General features: G+C 45.5%; 1 protein-coding gene across 1 annotated transcript in view; it reads right to left on the reverse strand.

Moving 5' to 3' along the window:
* Positions 1-22,397, reverse strand: part of LOC120933507 (NXPE family member 3-like) — a 99,104-nt gene extending 76,707 nt beyond the window's left edge. Inside the window, exon 1 of the mRNA XM_040346748.1 lies at positions 22,272-22,397. Within this exon, the coding sequence (XP_040202682.1) occupies positions 22,272-22,325 (54 nt within the window). The 5' untranslated portion in view covers positions 22,326-22,397. The remainder of the gene's footprint in view (positions 1-22,271) is intronic.
* Between the last annotated feature and the right edge of the window lie 465 nt (positions 22,398-22,862).

Here is a 22,862-nt window from a genome sequence, read left to right on the forward strand (position 1 = left end):
CACCCTAGGTGAATGAGTATGGGGTACATCGTACCCCTAGCCATTAACCTGGCGGAAACAAATATGTAAAAAAAAACACTACACAGGGTTATTAAAGTAATTTATTAGTCAGCTCCGGTGCCCCCTCTCTTCTTTAGCTCTTTTACGAGGGGGGACTGCTTCTTTGATGTCTTCTGGGGGGGGGTGTGCCGTTCTTCACCGCCAACTGGTTCTCTTCCGCCTGGGGGGGGGGCGCTTTCTTCTTTAGCTCTTTTACAGCGGCCCTCCTCCCAGAATTCTTCTTCGACGTCTTTGGCGGGGGGGGATGTGACTGTCTTCACCGCCGTCTGGTTCTCTTCCGCCGGGGGGGCGCTTTCTTCTTTAGCTCTTTTACAGCGGCCCTCCTCCCGGTCTTCTTGTTCGACGTCTTTGTCGGTGGGTGCCCGGGCTTCTGTCGCCTTCTGCCTTCTTCTCTTCTCTTCTTCGATGTTGACACGTCGCTTCCTCCCGCTGTAATGCCGTGTGCGCGGCTCGCACCGATTTATATAGGCCTCTTATAACGTTACAGTCCCATCATGCTCCGGGTGCACCCCCTTTAAGCAGATCAAATGTTAACAGTTTATTCTGAGTGACAATGTCATCTACAGGCCTACTTTCTTTGCCTGGCCATGGCCACAATGCTGGGTCAGTTATACCCATTAGGTGAGGATAACTGGGGTTCATTCATAGAGGGGAAAAGGTGAAAGTCTACTGTAAATCTCTGAGGATATTTTATGCACTTCCTAGGCTCTTAGTGTTTTTATCAGGCCCATGGTTGCATGTGATGCCTGAGGCCCTTAGTCAAGTAGAAACTTCAAGCTTTCATATGACCCCACAAATGCTGCCTCTAAAATCATAACAGCATCGCTGTCGTCTCCTACTAACCATTCTTATGTAGTATTTGTATAAATCCTGGAACGCCATACCCTCCTTGCCTTACAGGTTCCTGGAGTACCATGATCCCTATCTGAGGGTGAGATGATGGTCATAGAAAGGAACCAATGAATCCATTAACCTTCCAGAAATACAAATGAGGAACTAAGGTCAGTGCGTGTCTCAGAGAATAAGAAAACCAGCAGGACTTTCATTTTGATGAGGTTTATTTTGCCAATAAGAGACAAAGGTAAATTTCCCCAGGTGTCTAACAGGGCTAGAAGGGGCATGAGGTTTAATGTCATATAATCCGAGACCCGTGCCGTAACTTGTACATCTAAGCAGGTCATGTTGGAAGCCCACTTTAACCAGAGCTCTGGGTCTGCATTTTTCGAGGTGTCACTTTGTAGGGGCAGAATAGAGGTCTTTGTCCAATTAACAGGCCAGACTAGCGAGCAAAGTTATCTATAATCTCGAATACCACCTTCAAGGAGGAACTAGGATCACTCAAAAAAAAGAAGCAGATCATCTGCATACAGGGTAGACATTCCCTAATGACCCCTGCTTCTAACACCTGCACTTCACTCAAAGAATGCAGTATATTTGCTATTGGTTCCATCCCCAGGGTGAACAGGAAGGGTGAGAGGGGTAGCCCTGCTTAGTTATAAAATATAAGAAAAATGGTGATCAGCGCGACCTCCTAAAATAAACTTCTGACTCGTAAACCCAATAAAGTGTGTGTAACATGTGCAAAGTGCATAAGTGAAAAAGTCCACACTGAAACTAGATCCAAAATGAAGGTCTTCATAAGCCCAGGACCCAAATTGGGTTCCTCTGATGAAGTCACGTGGTGTGACGCAACGTGTAAGGACCGGATGTGCTATCGAAACCGGAAGTGACGCTGGAAGTGTCCACCAACGCATGGTTTGGACGATTTTACTTGTTACCTTAGTTTTTATGGAAGAGCCGGCAGAGTCAGAATATTAGTTCTTTGCATATATTAAGGAATGTATTGTGGATTACTGTCCATGCTAAAACAATCCAACATATGTCCCTTATTTCCTGGCTCAATACATGAATTAACAGTGTCCCCTCTCATGTAATTTCTAATTAATATTTCTCAGTCACCCTATGCCCAAAAGGGGCACAGGATGACCCTACACCCAAGAGTTATTAGTGACGCTGGCACAGGAGTACCCCCCATCCTTCAAAGGTCTCTGGTTGTCACGGGTCATTCCGTTACATCTTTCCCAATTCAGTAGGAGACTGAAACAGGAGGGAACCCCAAACGGGTTTACTCCGAAGTTAGTGAATAGTTCCAGTCCTCCAATGCTGGTATTCATACCGTACCCCAAATAAATTGCTCCAAACAGAGCATTACTCACCCCGCCAACCTCTGCCTCTCTCAGAGAACCTGCCTGCCGCTGGGGAGAGGCCTGGACTGGCCCTTCTCCCTGGAGTCCTTTCAGCCGCTGGAGAGAAGACAGGGTGAATGGGCTCAGTCCATCATGCTGCTGGGGATCTGGGCCAACTGGCCCCCATCCCTGGGGTATACCAGTGGAGACTGAAGTCCCATCCACTGGTGGTAGGTGAAAATCCCCCGGGGCTTGCAAAGCAAAGCTGACATCCTCCTGTCTCAGTGCCGCACCATTTTCTGGGGTTGTGTCAGTGAAGACTGAAGTCCCATCCACTACCCCAGGAACTCCCTCTTCCGTTAGTTGAGAGCAGAGGCCTGTGGCACTCTGCTCTGGTGCCAGCTCTTCTGCTGGGTTGCTGTGAGTGGAGACCACAGTCCCATCCCCCGATATCAGTTCAAGCTGTAGTTGTGTGCAGCGGTCAGTAGCATCCTGCCCAGCTGCCAGTGATTCACTCACATTTGCCACATCCGTAAATTTAGAAGACAAAAGAAGGAGCAATTACCGTATTTATCGGGGTATTGTGCGCTCCGGCGTATAGCGCGCACCCCTAAAGTGGACCCACATTTCTGTGGAAAAAATATTTTTGTACTTTCAGTTTTGGTGTCTTGCGCGGCGTCCATCGGCGGCCTCATCGGGTCCGGCGTCCGTCTGCGGCTTCGGGTGTCCTCTTCGTTGGGTCCGGCGTCCTTCTGCGGCGTCCTCCCTGCTCGTTTCCCGCTTTCCCGCGCCGAGTTTGAATACTGCGCCGGCATATACCGAGCGCAGTACACTCGTGTATAGTCGGGCAGGCTCGGCTACTCTCGCGCTCACGTCCTGTACGTCCAGGACGTCAGCGTGAGAGGAGCCGAGCCTGCCCTACTATAAACGAATGTACTGCGCTCGGTATATGCCGGCGCAGTACACTCGTGTATAGTCGGGCAGGTTCGGCTCCTCTCGTGCTCACGTCCTGTACGTCCAGGACGTGAGCGCGAGAGGAGCCGAGCCTGCCAGACTATACACGGTATATACCGAGCGCAGTACACTCACGTATAATTGGGGCAGGTTCGGCTCCTCTCGTGCTCACGTCCTGTACGTCCAGGACGTGAGCGCGAGAGGAGCCGAGACTGCCCGACTATATACGAGTGTACTGCGCTCGGTATATGCTGGCGCAGTATTCAAACTCGGCGCGGGAAAGCGGGTATCGGCGTATACCACGCACCCACGATTTTGCCCTGATTTTCAGGGCAAAAAAGTGCGCGGTATACGCCGATAAATACGGTACTAGGAAGTAGCAATTGATGGTCGGATTTTGGAGGCAAGACGGGAATATATATATTCCCGTCTTGCCTCCAAAATCCGACCATCAATTGCTACTTCCTAGTAATTGCTACTTCTTTTGTCTTCGTAATTTTCACATGTTACACACACTTTATTGGGTTTACCTTTGGAGTCAGACGTTTATTTTAGTTAGTCGCGCTGATCACCATTTTTCTTATATCTTAATTTTGTGCACATGTACACGTTTAGATTTAGCAGCGACCTCCATTGGTTTATTGTATTGATATACTTATTTTAACACTTATTTCACATTTATACACCCTACACGTGGTAGCGCAAAATATTTTTTCTTCATTTTATTTATAACAGTAGCCCTGCTTAGTGCCTCTGTAGATGCAAAAGTAAGGGAACAATAGATTAGCAATATTTATAGCTATTCGGGGATGTTTGTGTAGTTTTGTAGGAATTGTGGTCCGAAGCACATGTGACTGCTCATCCCAACAAGAAAACTGCCGTAAAAAAAATAGAGAACCTGCTCTCTATTTTCCCATCGGGATTCCCGTCAGAGTGTTTCCTGCCGAGAAAACCGGTCATCTGTATGCTTACCTGAAGGGATAATTTGACGCATGCGCGGTAGCATAGAACGTAATTTAGCCGGCTCGTCGTAGTCTTTGACGTCACTGCATTCTTGCCATTCAAAAGAATGGCGGGTCTTTTGTATGGCTGTGTGTAAACATGGCTTTTCAAGGAAAGTTTGGCAGGAATCCCGTCTAAAAAAACTGACAGTTTTCAAACAGACGGGATTCCTGACCTTGTGTACAGGGCTTCAGAATTTCTCAGGAGTTATCAAGCTGATAACAGAGGAACATGTCAGGAGAGAGCTATGGGACTTATCTCATTGAAGAGAGATAACAAAATACTGCAGATAGATGTGCCCAGCTCAAATTTCATGAATGGGGGTTTACATCCACTTTAATGATCATTGGGCCAGATTCAGCAAAAACTGCGGCGGGGTAACGCATCGTCTTTACGTTACACCGCCGCAAGTTTTCAGCGCAAGTGCCTGATTCACCAAGCACTTTCGGCGGCGTAGCGTTAAGCCGTCCGGCGCAAGCCCGCCTAATTCAAATGGGGCGTGTACCATTTAAATTAGGCGCGTTCCCGCGCCGAACGTTCTGCGCATGCTCCGTTTGGAAATTTCCCGCCGTGCTTTGCGCAAAATTACGGCGCCCCGATGTGTTTGTAAATGGCGACGTGCGTAATGTACTTACGCAGACATTTTTTTTTTTTAAATTCAACGTGGGAACGACGGCCATACTTTAACATGGCTGGTGTAAAGTTAAGCCTTGAAAAAGCAGGCTTAACTTTGCGATGGGAAAAAACGACTTGCGACGACGTAATGCACGCGAGTACCTTCGTGGGTCGCCGTAAAAGCTCATTTGCATACCCGACGCTGGAAAACGACACGAACTCCACCCAGCGGCGGCCGAAGTATTGCAGCCTAAGATCCGAAGGCGTACGAAGCCTTAAGCCTGTCGGATCTTAGCCAAATGCCGTGGTATCTTGTTTGTGAATCACAAATTAAGATACGACGCGGCAAATTTGAAAATACGCCGGAGTATCAGTAGATACTCCAGCATATTTCTTCTGTGAATCTGGCCCATTGTCACTGGGACTGAAAGCGAGAGTAAATATAAGGCCCCGTACTCACGACCAAACATGTCTGCTGACCAGTTTCAGCAGACATGTTTGGCCGTGTGTAGGCCCGAGCGGACCATTTTCTGGCGGATCGGACAGGTTTCCAGCGGACAACTGTTTCCTGGACTTGCTTTAAAACAGTCCGCTGGAAACCTGTCCCCCCGACATATACGGTCGTCTGTACAGACCTACCGTGCATGTCCGGCCGCCCGCCATCCCTCGCATGCGTCGAATGACTTTGACGCATGCGTGGAAGCATTTTAAAGGCAGGCCGCCCACGTCGCCGCGTCATTGTCGCGGCGACACCGCGGACACGCCCCGCGTATTGTTTACGCGCGGACCTCTGTTCGATGGTGTGTACAGCCATCGAACAGAAGTCCCCGGGCAGTCCCCGGGCAGACATGTCTGATGAAAACGGTCCGCGGACCGGTTTCATCGGACATGTCTGCTCGTGAGTACAAGGCCTTAGAGATTTAATAGAAAGCAGTGATGGAAAATCTTGCAATAGTGTCACACTGTGTCAATGCCTCACTGTGTCCATGCCTCACTGTGTCCATGCCTCACTGTGCCCATGCCTCACTGTGCCCATGCCTCACTGTGCCCATGCCTCACTGTGTCCATGCCTCACTGTGTCCATGACTAGACTGACGTCTAACATGGGAGTTTATGGTAGGGGTGCACGGCTTTAAAAAAATCGGTGCTCTGCAGCCGTAGGTCCCCCAGACAACAAACTTTGCGGCTACATGTGTGCCAAGCACCGGCCGGTACCGGGTCCCCAAATTCCGAGAGATCAGGCACAAAAAGGTGACTCGAGTATAAGCCGAGGGGGGCATTTTCAACACAAAAAATTGTGCTGAAAAATTTGGCTTATACTCGAGTATATACGGTACACCCTTTTTACATTTATACATGATTTTTTCATTCTTTGTAGCAGAAACATCAATTTAGCGTGGTTTTAAAACAGGACAAAGTATTAGTATACTTTTTATTTACAGTAAAACTACTGATCAAACACTAATTAAAAAAAATAAAAAACAGTTTGTTTTATGACACCTTTTTGTCTATAGATTACATAGAAAATAAAAAAAAAAATTTGCAAGAAAATATTTTTTTGCAAGATGATATTGCCAAAAGAAAGTTTAGTTTGTCTACCAAAAATATACATATTTGTTTGGTATTTAAGTTATTACTGAATATACAGGCCAATAGTGGAAAAGTTAAATTCTATAAAGGTTATGAAGATACAAGAGCTGAGGTGATTAATAGTAATTTAAATAAAACTGATTTATTGCATTTTTTCTTGCACGGAACTGTATGTATTTTCACTATACTCATGGGCGTCCGCTCCATAGGGCAAGGGGGGGCAATTGACCCCCCCTGGAAAATCGAGAAGGTGTTGAAGAGTTTTGCGGCCACGGGCTGTCTGAGCGGTCCCGGGTTGGATGTCACACAGGCACAGCGAGCAGAGTGAAGCCGCCTCCCTCTCCAGTGTTTATGTGTACACAGGGGGAGGGAACCTGCTGTGCCTGTGCCGTGCTGATGGCTGATCTGAGGTACTGAATGGGATAGGGGAGGGGGGTTTGTGCTGAATGGGGGGTCCATCTGTGCTGAAGGGGGGTTTGTGCTTAAAGGGGGTCCATCTGTGCTGAAGGGCGGTCTGTGCTGAATGGAGGGGTCTGTGCAGAATGGGGGGTCTGTGCTGAAGGGGGGTCCATCTGTGCTGAATGGAGGGGTCTGTGCAGAATGGGGGTCCATCTGTGCTGAATGGAGGGGTCTGTGCTGAATGGAGGGGTCTATGCTGAAGGTGGGGTCCGTCTGCGCTTATATGGGCATGGAGTGAAGCTGAATTATCTCAAGAGCTATTTCACACTGCCAGCTGGCCGCGTTATCTGTAAAACGGCGCTTTACCATCATTTTAGCTGTGCTATTCGGTCGCTAGCGGGGCGCTTTTAACCCCCGCTAGCGTTTGAAGAAAGGGTTAAATGCGAATGTGTATCGCTGCTGCCGAAGCGCCCCTCCATGAAAAAAATTCAGCGGACGCCCATGACTATACTATATGTAATTCAAGCTTTTATGTTCCTGCTGCAAGTGCATTTTACCCCAAAATCTCTAAATATATGTGCTTTATATGGTCAAATGCTCAATAACGATAATTTTTTCTGGGAAGTTCCCATGAACATGATTGTCACAGGATCATTTATGATTGCATATGATCATTTAGTGCAACTAAACTGATCAAACTAAATACAAAAAAGCTGAAAAAAATTGTATATCAGGCATTTGTGATGTCCTGATTAATTTCAACTCCGTAAAATCAGACAAGGTGAAATTTTGCTTATCACTTCTTATAAATCAAACAAATATCCTGTGTCTGTGTTAGAGAACCAATTGTAATACAGATTCATTTTAGTTGATCATTTGAATTCATAATTGATATAGATCGTATTTCGCAAACAATATTTTTATAGTTGATTGCAATGTGGGGAACAATACTGTATATGTTGCGTTGTTCAATACTTTAATTGATGATAAATCACTTGACTACGATCATTAATATCTAGCTCAATTACATATTTATACGTGCATGGCCACTATCACTCTCAACACTTGCTTTGGTTTAAATTGGCTATTCACCAGTACAATTCTGTTCAAAAGTTTTAGTTTTAAGTATTATTATTATACACGTGTAGAGCTACCCCCGAAGGAGCCGCTGTTTAGATTTGGGATCTACTCTCTGTAACTGCTTAACCCCTCTTTAACTAGCTCGAGTCCTCCCTTGGCACACCGAATGAATATAAAAGTATTGAGGCCGCAATAGCATACACATACATTAAACATGCAAAAGGCAAAGCAATGATGTTACCTTCTCCTGTAGGCGGCTTCCAAGAGTAAATACACGTCACACATTTACTGTATTCAAACCAAAGAATAACTTTACTGCGCATATGGTAAAGCGAATAAAAAGGGTTTGAATAACATGTTAATCATACACAGGTATTAACACACAATGAATCTGCAAGGGCTCTTGCATGAGTCAGCAAGCAAATAAAGGGAATCTAATACTAAAGGAAAAAAACAAGGGTAATGCTATAGACTTAAGTTACTTAAGCAGTCTGTGCTCGCGAGCTCCCCCTAGTGGGTAGTTCTGCAAAACAGCTAATGTAAAGACACTCTGGCCAGGCCTGGCTCTAAGGCTTCGTACACACGACCGAACATGTCTGCTGAAACTGGTCCGCGGACCAGTTTCAGCAGACATGTTCGGTCGTGTGTACGGCCGACCGGACAATTTTCCGGCGGATCGGACAGGTTTCCAGCGGACAAATGTTTCTTAGCATGCTAAGAAACATGTCCGCTGGAAGCCTATCCGTCGGACATGTTCGGTCGTCTGTACGACTTACCGGACATGTCCGCTCGGCCGAAAGCCCTCACATGCGTCGAAGTGATTCGACGCATGCGTGGAAGCATTGACCTTCCAGGGTCACGCACGTCGCCGCGTCGACGGCGCGGCCACGTCACCGCGTATCCTGTCCGCGCGGATTTCTGTTTGATGTGTGTACAACCATCAGACAGAAATCTCCGAGCGGACATGTCCAATGAAAACGGTCCGGCGGACCGTTTTCATCGGACTGTCCGCTCGTCTGTACGGGGCCTAACAGTTCCCAGGTGTCTTCTTAGAACAAATTTACGTTGCAGCCGTTGGTGCACTTTTTAACTGTAATCCAAAAGGATGAAGAAGGAACAAATCTCAGTCAAACGGGGTATAACAAACATGCAATGTTGATGGACTGATCGCTCGTCAGCGTCAGTCAGGTCTGTAGGTGTAACTCTCAACTTAGTAGGCCTCTATGATATAGTCAAAGATCAAATACGTGACTCCAGTTATCAGCCGAAATGGGGTTTGAAAGTTAGGAAAGTGCCCGCTCACCCGAACAGGCCCAATCCGCTTGAATCCTCCACAAAGGGGGCACCCCGGTCAGTACTCCGTAGCACGAGGCCTCCGGTGTCTGGCTCTCCGCTGTTCTTCAGGCTGGACACCCCTGGTCTTTCCTTCCTCCGGATGGTTGGTCCTCCGGAGAATTCAGGCCCAGGCTTCAGGCCTATCAGCTTGGCTGTGGAGCTCCACACAGCTCCGCAGAGGAGAAGAGGCAGGTCCCGAGAGAGAGAAGTCAGCTCCTCCCGGTCTTTAAATAACCTCCCCCATAAGTCTGTGCGAAGGTTCCAGTAAGGCAGGGCATTGTGGGAAGTATAGTCTATTTCTACTAAGTGTCAATGGAGTCCATATCTCCCGATACTTCTGGCCCCACAATGCACAACTCTAAAAACATCTTAACGTATATACAGGTGTAGCTCGAACTCCGGTAGAGATTCAGACCTATCAATAGTCTCTGATAGGGTGACCCCGCTACACACGATTTATATAGCGCCAACAGTTTACACAGCGCTTTAATATGTATAGGGGGGGGCAAAACAATTACAGTACAGTTCAATACAGAAGGGCCCTGCTCGTAGAGCTTACATTCTAAAGGGAGGGGGTGGGGGTACAAAAGGTAATAGCTGCGGGGGATGATTTAATGGGGGTGGCTCGCGGATAGTTGTCAGGTGGGTGTGGGGAAGGCTTTCCTGAATAAATGAGTTTTCAGGGATCTCCTAAAGGTGGACAGGGTAGGGGCTGATCGGACATACTGGGTACATTTTGTATTATTTTCTAAACATTAGAGGGGTCAAACTGTCCTTCATTTTCAACCCCCAAAAAAACCTGAGCAGGATGGAATATTTTTAACAGTGTATGTGGATTTTGTTTTTGATTAAGTTCATTCATTGCAAAATTGAATGTTACCAGCAAACAAATTTTTGAACTACTTTGAAATGACATTCGAATTGTCAAATCTCTGTATGAATATTCCTTCGAAAATCTACTAGTGTATAGTCAGGTTAAGATGCATGAACAATTGCAGCAAATAACCTTGGTCGGTGTGACTTTTCTGATGTGGTTGCAATTTTAAACAATCATGGTCTTTTTTTTTTTTCACTTCAGTCTTCAACCTTATAGAGTGTGCGTTTGTGCGCTCATGTTCCGATTACCAGCCCTTAGCGCCTCTAATCTGGTTTCGCATCATTAGTGTGGTCATTATTCTTGAGTTACCATTTCTCTTTTAAAAATATATAGGTTTTTTTTTTTTTTTTTTAAAGTGTCTTGTACCAAAAGAAAAACACGAAGTGATATTACCGTTCCATCACCCAATTCCTCCCCCCCCTCCCCTCCGCCCTCCCCCCCCTCCCCCTATCTCACCATAGACCATCCAAAATACCTCCTGATGCCATCGTCTAATTTTAGAGTTTTCTTTAGGTCTCAGCCCTAAGTTTTTCTACGTAGCTCCAAGATCTCTTAAAATTCCTCCAGTTGTCCCACTTCTTATCTTGAGCTATGTTATTGCCTTCTATTCCTTCTCTCATGTCTTCCATACTATAGGTCTCCTCTACGGAATCAATCCATTCCCAGATTGAGGGGCATTCTACCTCCTGCCATTTTCTCGGTATTATCCTTTTGGCAGCCTTTAAGAGATGTGGAACTAGGGTTTTCTTATAATTTTTGATATTTTCCCCTCCCCCATGAAACAGTACCACCCAAGGATCAAATTAAATTTTCTCATTAATGATCTCTTCAATGCATCCCAAAATTTTTCTCCAAAATTCCTCTACTTTAGGGCATTGCCACCACAGATGAGCCATGGTTCCCAGGGTCCTGCATCCCCTCCAACACTCTCCCGTTTGTTCATCCTTGAACTTAGATAATTTATCCGGAGTCATGTACCATCCAGTCAAGGATTTATAGCTCATCTCAGCTGTGCGGCAATCTACTGCCGAGGAGTGGGTCAATGTCAGCATTTTCTCTATTGTGTTCCTATCCCGTTTTGATCCTAATTCCCTCTCCCATTTTTTGACGAAAGGAGGGACCATCGGCTCGTCCACCTTTAATAAGATCTTATATAATTTTGAGATGGTTCCCTTGACCTTCTCTGATATACATAATTTTTCCAAATCCGAAAGCCGCTCCCCTGACCTCAATGGGTGCGGGAGTCTTTGTATAAAGTGGGCCAGCTGACGGTATCTCCACTCGTCAATTTCTAAAAATAGATTTCCTTTCTCTTTTAATTCTTGCAGAGTTGCAATGTGCCCATCTTTTATTACGTCTCTTAATTGGGTCGTGTCTTTTTTTATCCAGTTTCCTCCTACCTGTGCTTTACCCGGTGCAAAATAATCGTTATTTTTTAGTGCTAATAGTGGTGAATTAAATTCCTTTTCAATTTTTTTATACTTAATGTCCCAGATTTTTAGTGCATTTTTAGTGATCTCATGTGTGTTCTTATCAAGTGTCCTATGTTGAGGGGGGTTCCATATAATCTTGTTTAGACTTGCCTTTGACAATTCATTTTCTATGTTAACCCACCTCTTTTCCTTGCTGACCCTAGCCCACTCAACAACCCTTGACAAGATCGCCGCCTCGTAATATGTTTTAATGTCTGGTACTGCTAATCCTCCCTTTATTTTAGGTTGTCTTAGGATCTGGAATGATATTCTGTGTTTTTTATTTCTCCAAATAAAATTCATAATCTGTTTTTTGAGCGCTGAGAAGAGTATTCCAGGTAAACTTATAGGTATCATCTGGAATTTATAGGTAATCTTTGGTAAAATTACCATCTTACAAAAGTTTATTCGTCCTATCCAGGATAATGGTCTGTTTTTTATCCTCCCCATTTCCTCCCTGATTTCGTTTAACAAGGGGATAAAATTTTTCTCATACATTTTTTTGGTTGATTTTACTAGGAAAATACCCAGGTACCTGAGTGCTTTTACCCATGAGAATCGGTATTTCAGTTTTAGATCTCTTTCTTCTCGTCTGTCAACATTGAAACTTAAGATCTCGGTTTTGGCAACATTAATTTTGAAATTTGATATTTCCCCATATAGCGAGCATAGGTCTAATAAATTTGGTATTGAGGTTTTAGGGTCCGACAGATAGAAGAGGACATCATCGGCGAATGCCGAGAGTTTGTGTTCTTCTTCCCCTATTTTAATTCCTCTTATGTCTGAGCACCTACGTATCCTGGATAATAGTGGCTCCAGAGAGAGCACAAACAGGAGTGGAGACAGGGGACATCCCTGCCTAGTACCGTTTTTCATTGTCAGATCTTGTGATAAACTCCCATTTATTTTTATTTTTGCCCTCGGTTCCTGGTAGAGGGTTGTTATCCACTCTCTCATCCTTTGACCGAACCCCATTTCCTCCAGGGTGCGTAGCATGAGTCCCCAGTCTACCCTGTCGAACGCCTTTTCCGCGTCTATCGACAGGAGTAGACTGGGGGCCCCGGTCATTTTCATTTTTTGCATTATCAACAGTGCTCTGACTCCATTGTCCTTCCCCTCTCTTCCTTGGATGAATCCTGTCTGGTCTGGGTGTATCATTTTTGCCATTTCTTGTTTTATTCTCGCGGCCAATATCTTTGCAAACAGTTTCACATCTGTATTTAACAGAGATATTGGTCGATACCCGGAGCAGTCCCCTTTGTCCTTGCCCTCCTTGTGAATAACTGTTATAATAGCCTCTGATGCCTCCCGGCTTAATAAAAATTCTTTACCCAACCCGTTAAAATATTGACATAGTTTTGGAAGAAGAATCTCCCTGCATTTTTTATAATACAAAATAGTGAAGCCGTCAGGCCCCGGACTTTTACCTGTTGGAGTGCCGGTTAGTGCTGTATTAATTTCTTTTTCCGATATTGGTCTATCCATGACAGATGCCTCACTACTGTTTATTTTTGGCAGTCTAGCTTTCCTCAGAAAATTTACAGTTTTTTTTATTTTTTCTCCCTCCTGCTCCTTCTTTTGTTCTACCGAATAAAGTTTCTCGTAGTAAAGCCTGAAGGTCTCCGCAATTTCCTTTGTTGTATGCATCGTCTCTCCTTTTTCATTTTTGATTTTTTCTATATAGTTTTTTGATTTTTTTCTCTGGACTATTCTTGCTAAATGTTTATTAGTTTTATTTCCCCACAGATATCTTTCCCTAGCAATTAATTTAAATTCCTTTCGGGTCTCTTGTTCCATAATATCCTTTAGTTCGTTTCGTTTGTTGACCAATTTCAAATACAGATCGCGTTGTTTCCCTATTATTTTGTGTTCCTGTTCTATGAGGAGGATCTCTTTGATTAGTTCTTCTTTTTTCCTAATCTTTTCTTTTTTTTTCCTTGCTCCTTCCGAAATCAGGGTTCCTCTTATCACTGCCTTGTGGGCGTCCCATAGTGTTGCCGCTGAAAGACCCTCTATATCGTTAAACGTGAAATACTCTTCCAACTCCTTTTTTACCCTTGTTAAACTGGTCTCCTCTAGCAGTAAGTGTTCATCTAGCCTCCAGTTTTGTTTAGGTCTCGAGTTTCCTGAGATGTCTATTGTGATACTTACTGGAGCATGGTCAGAGATCGTCATGGTTTCTATTTTTGTCTCTACCACTGTATCTAAGGTCCTGTGATCCACCAATATGTGGTCGATCCTTGAATATGTCCCGTGGACCGGGGAATAGAATGTATAGTCCCGTAGGTCAGGGTTAAAGACTCTCCATGTGTCAATCAACTGACTCCTAAACAAAGCCTCCCTAAGCTTTCTTAACTGTGTGCACCGAACACTTGATGTCTGGGAAGTCTTATCTATTTTTGGGTTGAAACAAAGATTTAAGTCTCCTCCCATAATTACTCTTCCTCTCCTAAAATCTGTTAGTTTCCCTAGTATTCCCAGCATGAATTTTATGGGCAAGACATTCGGGGCGTAAATATTTACTAGGGTGCATTCCAGTTCCTCCAATCTCCCTCTCAGGAAAAGGAATCTTCCCTCTGGATCTGTCAGTCTATCGGCCACTTCAAACCGTATCCTTTTAGATATTCCAATTGCTATCCCTCTAGCTCTTTTAGATATGGTATCCCCATAGTACCAAACAGGTAGGTCTGGAGCATATAGTCTAATATTTGATCCCAGGGTAATATGTGTTTCCTGAAGAAAGGCGATGTCTGCTTTATATCCCTTCAGTTCCTTGAGCACCTTATGTCTCTTAGTTGGGCTATTGAGACCTTTCACATTATAAGATATACATTTGATTTGTGGCATCTTTGATTTTTTCCTTTTATCTGATTATTTTGGTGAGATAGGTCCCCTCCCCTCCCTCCCCTCCCATTTCCCTCCCCGCCCCCTCCCCTCCTCCCTACTCCCTCCCCCCTCCCTCCCCTCCTCCCTACTCCCTCCCCCCTCCCTCCCCTCTCCCCTTTCGGCCAATTATTGGCCACTGGACCTTCCTCCTTGTCTGGTCCAGTTTCCTCTAGGTGGGGTCCTGGGGTACCCTCCCCCCCGCTCCAGTTCTGGAGCGGGGGAGAGGGGGGACGAATAGGTTCCAAACCATCGGACTTCCCCCCTGGGAAAAACCAAAAAAAAATCAAGCAGGTAAAGGGGGGGAAAAGGAAAAAAAAGGAAAAAAAAAAAAGAAAACTTTTATCAAGGATCAAGTTCTATAGAAACCTGGTCATTACAAATTCTCTAATCTCTCTCTCTCTCTCCCTATTCCCTCTCCTCTATTCCCATCCTGGTATATCAGGGATCTGAATATCCAATTTTCTACAGAATTCTTCTAGGTCCTCCGGGAATCTAAGTATCGTCGATCTTCCTTCCTTTGTGCCAATTAGGCATGCTGGGTGACCCCAAGTGTATTTTATATTTAGGTCGATCATCTGCTTTAACAGTGGTTTCAATACTCGTCGTCTTGCTAGAGTCTCAGCTGATAAGTCCGAGAAAATCTGTAGCTCAATCCCCTCGAGGACTATCGGGGGTTGGCCCCTCAGTTTCTTCCACACTTTTTCTTTGTCCTCATAGAGTCGGAACCTGACTATGACATCTCTTGTTCGTTCTGAGCTGGCTCTTTGTGGGTTCCCTACTCTATGGACCCTTTCGATCCTGATGGGGTCTTATATTGGTTTCTCCAGGAGGGGATTGAAAATCTTCCTCATTATTTTCCTGAGATCTTCTCCTCTTTCTTCTGGGATTGACCTTATCCTCAGGTTTTGTCTACGGTTTCTATTCTCTTGATCTTCTATTTTGTAAAGGATAAGTCTCTGCTGTCTTTGTGTCTGGTCTATCTGGTCTTTTAGTCCTTTTACTTCTTGTTCTACCGTCTCTGTTCGTTCTTCTATTGTTACTATTCTGGACATAAAATGTCCAAGGTCTGTGCGTAAGTTCTGAATTTCTCCTTTGATTTCCTCCTTAATCGCCGTTTCCATCCTTCGCAGCATCTCTGCGATTTCCCCGTTTAACGGGGACTGTACGTCTAGTCGGTGTTCCTTGTTCCCCCTTCCTTCAGGACCGTGCTCTGTACAGCTTTCTTCTCTAGACTCTATTGAAATTTCACTAGTGTTTCCCCCCTGGGGTTTTTTATTTACTGATTTTTGTTCTCTATTAAGTTGTTGGTGCTTTGTTCCTCCCTGGGCTCCCTGTGTTTGTGGGCTTGCTCCTTTAGTCATGAAAGGTCTAATAGAGCTTGTTGTTGATGTGTTGCTCGGGGTTGTTGGAGGTCCCCCCCTTGTAGACCTGCTCGTCATTCTGCTCATATTATTTTCCCTTTTTCTGATTCTCTTCCCCAGTTTGACTATCTGCCGCCTCCCCTCCTCTCACCCTGATCTCCTGTCTGCGCTCCCCTCAGATCCCCCCTACCCTCCAAATGGCGAGGAGGGAAACACTGGGTGGAATGCCTACTCTCTTCTCTTCCCCTTTCCTTCCCTTTCTCCTTCCCTTCTTCTCTCTTTTTTTCCCCTTACCTCTCCGCCCTTCAAGGTTTTCTAGATGTCCCTTGATTGCTAACCATAAGCGAATTACTCTAGGTGCGGATTTGGTATGGGTCCAGCAGCTTTGTAGTTCTCTTTGGCCCGGGATAGTAGGGGGGTACTCCCTCCCGCCTTTATATGTATAATTATCTGCCTAGGCCTAGGAGATTTGGGGGAGTCTACTGAGAGTTTAGGGTCCCATTCAGTGTTCGCCTTTCGAGACTCTAGGGGTCTCTCTATGCACTCGGTGGAGGAGGATCGTTATATCCGAAGTGGATACACCCCTTTCAAAGACGTGGGGTTACTTAGTTTATAGGGGGAAAAGCGGGAGAGCCCCCCAAAAAAAAGGGAAAAGAAAAAAGAAGAGGGCATACGAGGCTGTAGCTGCCTTATCGCTTTCCCCTTCGTATCCTGCAGCAAAGGGCCCCCGGCACTCCCTCCAACTACGATTTTCCAAGGCCCTCTAGGGGCTGCCTTTTCCCACCTTCCACGGGTCTCCCCTTCCAGGGGGTACTTTCGGGTAGAATCGTGTGCGATGAGGGGGGGAGGGGAGGTCCAACCTTATCCCCGTCCTTTTCATGTGCTTCGGGCTGGTTCAGGCCTCCTGTCGTACGCCCCGGTTTTCGCCTCACCCCTCTATTTCCACCACTTTAATCGCTGTGAACCTATACCCAGCCAGGCACACTGCGCACTGTAGAGCAGCCAGGTATGGGGGGGTGTCAATGGCGTTCTTATGTTGATATAGTTCCTTTGGATCTCCTTATCAACCCCATATGAAATGCTTCTATATGTAAATAGGGGAGTGTCCCCTATTAAAAGGTAGTGTGGCCCCCTTAAGTCAGTTTTTGCAGCGCCCCTTGGGTAAGGAAGTCTCTCTTGGATGGATTATTGATATGTACTTTTCATTGATACAGAGGACATTTTGCACAAATATTACTTCTTCTTAGTACATTAACAGCAACTGAACAGCATCACAGTTTCTAGTAGTGCTTTACCTCATTGACCCTTTAAACATTTGATCCCCTCCCCATTACAGTCCGTAACTTTACCTCTACCTCCTCCTCAAGGTGCTCAATGGGACAGGGATACACACAGTTTAAGCAGCATTTATAATATGAGATCCAACCTTAATCCTGGTGGTTTGAATAATAAGGTGTTTCTATCGCATTCCCTGGGGATCCGAGCCTCCAGCAGTGTTCTCCTCTCCTCCGTCCCCGTCCGTCACCGCCTCTCATCTGCTGCAGCCCTCCACACTTACTCTTACATCCCCCATGGCGTGTTACCCGCTTTACGGTTCTGATGTGAGGAGCCTCCCCCCTTCATCCGCAGCAGCAGTCTCCAGGCAGCCGGTTTACGGGAGCCGCGTCCCACGTGCGGCAAGCAGACGGAGGCTGTCGGCTCCTCTTCCTCTCTGAACGCGGTCCGTCCTCATCCCTCCTCAGGCTCCGAGATCTTCACTCCCCCCACCTACGAGCGCGCGCGCGTCCTCACGTGAACGCTCGCGTCATCCTCTGACGATCATGGTCTTTTGAAAGAGAAACGCCCCAAAAAAGTGGTCATTAGAAGGAAAAGGTTTTGGATTGACTAGTAAAAATAGTCACATTAAACAGATCTTTTCAGGATTCAGAAAATATCACATTCATAGTTTTTAAAATTTTTCTACTGAAGTATGCATTCTGCTCTTCTGACATCAAAATGTTGTATGGTCATGGTCTTTTGAAAGACAAACCCTGAAATATCTGTGATGACAATAATGCCCCATACACACAAGCGGAATTTCCGCCAGCAAAAGTCTCATATGAGCTTTTCATCGGAAATACCGACCGTGTGTATGCTCCATCAGACTTGGGAGCATACAAAGTTTGAGAGCAGGTTTTCAATTTTTCAGACGGAAAATCCATTCGTCTGTATGGGATTCCGACAGGAAAAAAAACTTGCATGCTCGGAAACAATTCAACGCATGCTCAAAAGCATTGAACGTATGTTTTCTCACCTTGTCGTAGTGTTGTACGTCACCGCGTTCTTAATGCTCGAAAGTTCAGAGAACTTTTGTGTGACCGTGTGTATGCAAGACAAGCTTGAGTGGAATTCCATCGGAAAAACCATCCAACTTTTTTCCGACAGAAATTCCACTCGTGTGTACAGGTCATTAGGGATGAGCACGGGTTTCGTCCAAAGTTAGGTCTGGACTAACCCTGGAAGCAAGTTGCCAGTCCTTAGTTACATAGTTACAAAGTCAGGTTGAAAAAAGACACAAGTCCATCCAGTTTAACCATAAAAAATATATATATATCGTACAATCCCATATACCCAATTCTATACCCACAGTTGATCCAGAGGAAGGCAAAAAACCCCAGCAGAGCATGATCCAATTTGCTACAGCAGGGGAAAAAATTCCTTCCTGATTCCCCGAGAGGCAATCAAATTTTCCCCGGATCAACTTTACCTATATATGTTAGTATCCAGTTATATTCTGTACATTTAGGAAAGTATCCAGGCCTTTCTTAAAGCAATCTACTGAGCTGGCCAGAATCACCTCTGGAGGGAGTCTGTTCTACATTTTCACAGCTCTTACTGTGAAGAAACCTTTCCGTATTTGGAGGTAAATTCTCTTTTCCTCTAGACGTAAAGAGTGCCCCCTTGTCTTTTGTGTTGACCGTAAAGTGAATAACTCAACACCAAGTTCACTATATGGACCCCTTATATATTTGTACATGTTGATCATATCCCCCCTTATTCTCCTCTTCTCAAGAGTGAATAAATTCAGTTCATCTAATCTTTCCCCATAGCTGAGCCCCTCCATGCCTCTTATCAGTTTGGTTGCCCTTCTCTGCACTTTCTCTAGTTCCCCAATATCCTTTTTGAGAACTGGTGTCCAAAACTGAACTGCATATTCCAGATGAGGTCTTACTAATGATTTGTACAGGGGCAAAATTATATCCCTCTCTCTGCAGTCCATGCCTCTCTTAATTGGAAACCGTAGCTTGGCATTGCATGTCATTATTGAGTTTATGATCTACCATCTTATGATCTACTCCTGCTAAATCAATACCCAGTCAGCCACGACCAGGGCTGCGCAAAACAAATGGGGAGTAATGATCATGTTATTATTGATCTAATATGTTACAAGGCCATATTTGGACAATGTCATTGACTATATATGGCCATATTAGGTAAATTATGTCAAAAGCAGGAAATGCCTTGGCCTGGCTGACTAGGCCTTGATTTGGTGGGTGTGAATGTTATCCGAAACTGAAAGTTCCACCTTTCCACCTCCTCTTCTCCATCTCTATCACTTTGGATACTTTTTATTTTTTGGGAGGGCAGGTATCTGGTTTTGGCAGGAACCTGCTCCCACTTCCACTCGTATCACCCTGAAGTTTCCCCCACCCCCCTTTGCCACTAGCCTTCTGGGACATGTCACAGGTCCCAGAAGGCTTCAGGACCATTCACAAAGCCCAGCGCGTGTCGCACATGTGCAGTGGAAATCCAAATGTGAAGCCACAAGGCGTCACAGCTAACTTCCAATACTTAACATGCCGGAACCAGGGACCCGAAGACCGGTGAAGAATTGGCTTGGGTGAGGACAGCGCTGGATCCTTGGACAGGTAAGTGTCCGTTTTTTAAAGTCAACAGCTACAGTATTTGTAACTGCTGACTTTACATTTTTTTGGGCTGGACTGAAGATCCTCTTTAAGTTCAGACCAAACCTTTGCTCATCCCCAATTTTCTTTACATGGTTATTATATATTTTTCAGAGTTTCTCTTAGAGGCCAGAACGCATATGCCATTAAAAAAAAACAAAAAAAAAAAAAACTTCTAATTGTGATTAGAGTTGAGCGGACACCTGGATGTTCGGGTTCGGGTCCGAACCCGAACTTAAAAAAAAAGGTTTGGGTTCGGGAACCCGAACCCGAACTCCGAACCCCATTGTAGTCAATGGGACACGGACTTTTAGAAAAAAAATGCGCGGGGGTCCCTGCAAATTCAATAACCAGACCCTTTAGGTCTGGTATGGATATTAAGGGGAACCCCGCCGTCAATTTAAAAAAAAATGACGTGTGGTTCCCCATAAATATCCAGAACCATACCCGTTATCCGAGCACGTTGACCTGGCTGGACGCAGAAAAGAGGGGGGACAGAGTGCGGCCCCCCCCCTCTCCTGAACCGCACCAGGCCACATGCCCTCAACATGGGGAGGATGTCCCCATGTTGATGGGGACAAGGGTCTCATCCCCACAACCCTTGCCCGGTGGTTGTGGGGGTATGCGGGCAGGAGGCTTATCAGAATCTGGAAGACCCCTTTCCAGGCTTCCTGCTTCAACGTTGTCCTGATCCTGCGACGGCTGCGGGTGATCTCCAGCGATGAGAAGATCCAGCGACGGGTGATCTCCGCTCCAGCGATGAGAAGATCCATTCATTCGTAGCGCAGCATCCCCGACCTCCTCTCACCGCTGGACACAGCCCAGCGAATGACGTGCTGAAGCTGTGACATTACTTATATAGAGGAGGCAGGGCCACCCGTCACGTGACCCCGCACCCTCTGACGTACCCTCTGCTACGTCACTGGGTAACCCCCGGCTTCCCTCTTCCTGGGATCTTCTCATCGCTGGAGCGGAGATCACCAGTTGCTGGATCTTCTCATCGCTCGAGATCACCCGCAGCCATCGCAGGATCAGGACAACGTTGGAGCAGGAAGCCGGGAACAAGTGGATTATCACCGCTGGAGTTTTTTTCTTTTTTTTACTTTATTCTACGGTGTGTGTGTGTTTTTTTTTACAAGACTTTACACTTCCTTCGTGAAATGGTAGGGGTACAGTGTACCCCATTACCATTTCACACAGGGGGGGTCAGGATCTGGGGGTCCCCTTTGTTAAAGGGGTCTTCCAGATTCTGATAAGCCTCCCGCCCGCATACCCCCACAACTACCGGGCAAGGGTTGTGGGGATGAGACCCTTGTCCCCATCAACATGGGGACATCCTCCCCATGTTGAGGGCATGTGGCCTGGTGCGGTTCAGGAGAGGGGGGGGGCCGCACTCTGTCCCCCCCTCTTTTCTGTGGCCGGCCAGGTCAACGTGCTCAGATAACGGGTCTGGTTATGGATATTTAGGGGGAACCGCACATCATTTTTGTTTTAAATTGACGGCGGGGTTCCCCTTAATATCCATACCAGACCTGAAGGGTCTGGTTATGGATATTTAGGGGGAACCGCACGTCATTTTTTTTTTTAATTGACGGCGGGGTTCCCCTTAATAGCCATACCAGACCTAAAGGGTCTGGTTATTGAATTTGCGGGGACCTCCGCGCATTTTTTTTCCCCCGAACTCCGATCCCGGACCCAAACTTTTTCCAATTATTCGGGTCCGGGTTCGGGAAAAACCCAAAGTCCGTACCGAACCCGAACTTTACAGTTCGGGTTCGCTCAACCCTAATTGTGATCTTTTCTGAATTCTGTAAAAGGTCTGTTTTATGTGACTATCTTTACATGAAGGTGTTCACTGGCTGGTGTTTTAATTGTAATCTTTTCTGAATTCTGAGAAGGTCTATTAGATGTGACTGTTTTTACATAAAGGTATTCACTGGCCGGTGTTTTAATGGTGTTCTTTTCTGAATCCTGAGATGGTTAATTTGAAGTGACCATCTTTACATGAAGGTGTTTACTGACCAATCTAAAGCCTTTCCCTTCTAATGACCGTTGAGTTTCTTTTTTTCTTCTTTTACCAAGTGGTACAATGCAAAAAAATTATGGTACAATACAATGCAGATTGGACGCAGGGGTTGGGGAACAGCAGTACAAATTCCATCTATTCTATGACAATATTCATCCAAGCTTAAGAGTATGAAGCAGTAAATTGAATGCCAATACCGTCAATCTGCAAAAACTGTGTATTGCCGATAATAATAAAAAAAGTAAAGAAGGGGTAAAGTCACATTCTCAGGTGTAGACACCCTGCAAGAAGCAGAAAGGAAAAACAACTTAGCAGGTGAGATAGGAGCCTGAGTTAGAAAAAGCAAAATAATAGGGGTTAGGTAAAAGTCGGGTTTAAGAAGAATAGAAAAATCATTCTATCGTGTCTTTGCCCACCAATATCCTTCCAATACATGGTTACTGGAACAAACTCTTACAAAAATCAATTAAGCAATTGTACTCACCCCAGAAATAAAGACAAGACAGCAAAAGAAGAATGTGCATTGTATCCAATTCATTATCCTTGTAGTTAATGTCACCTACTACTCTCTGTTAGATAAGGCTGTGTACTGGCACACCTGAGCTCCACCTTTCGTACTGCTTCTCACTGTCAGCTCTTGATAAACTGTAGCCACCTCCTACTAAGCATTTAAAGAGAATTCATACTCTCTGTAAAGTTTTAATAAATAAAGACGTGAACAAGATGTAACACTAAGTATTGAGTACTGAGTATTTTGGGTGGCACGTTACCTCTATCTTCTCGTTGTCCAGGGTGATGAAAGAGAATCTGAAGAATTCCAATGTCCACACGATACACTTCCTTTTCTAGGATTTATTTGCAGAACTTAGTAGAAAAGAAGTTGGAAGGGTGGAAGGGTAAATAGGTAGGTAAGTTCAAGTGTATAAACACTCCTGCTTCCAGCAACAGTTCTCGTCGCCACTCTAGCCAGAGTGGGTATTGCTTACCCAGATAGGTCCCTCTCACTGGCCTAGCAGCCGGAATGGTGCACGGAATAAAGTACAGTCTCTGGAACAGACCTTACTTTTTAAAGAGA

This window comes from Rana temporaria, chromosome 3, assembly GCF_905171775.1.
Source record: "Rana temporaria chromosome 3, aRanTem1.1, whole genome shotgun sequence".
NCBI lineage: Eukaryota > Metazoa > Chordata > Amphibia > Anura > Ranidae > Rana > Rana temporaria.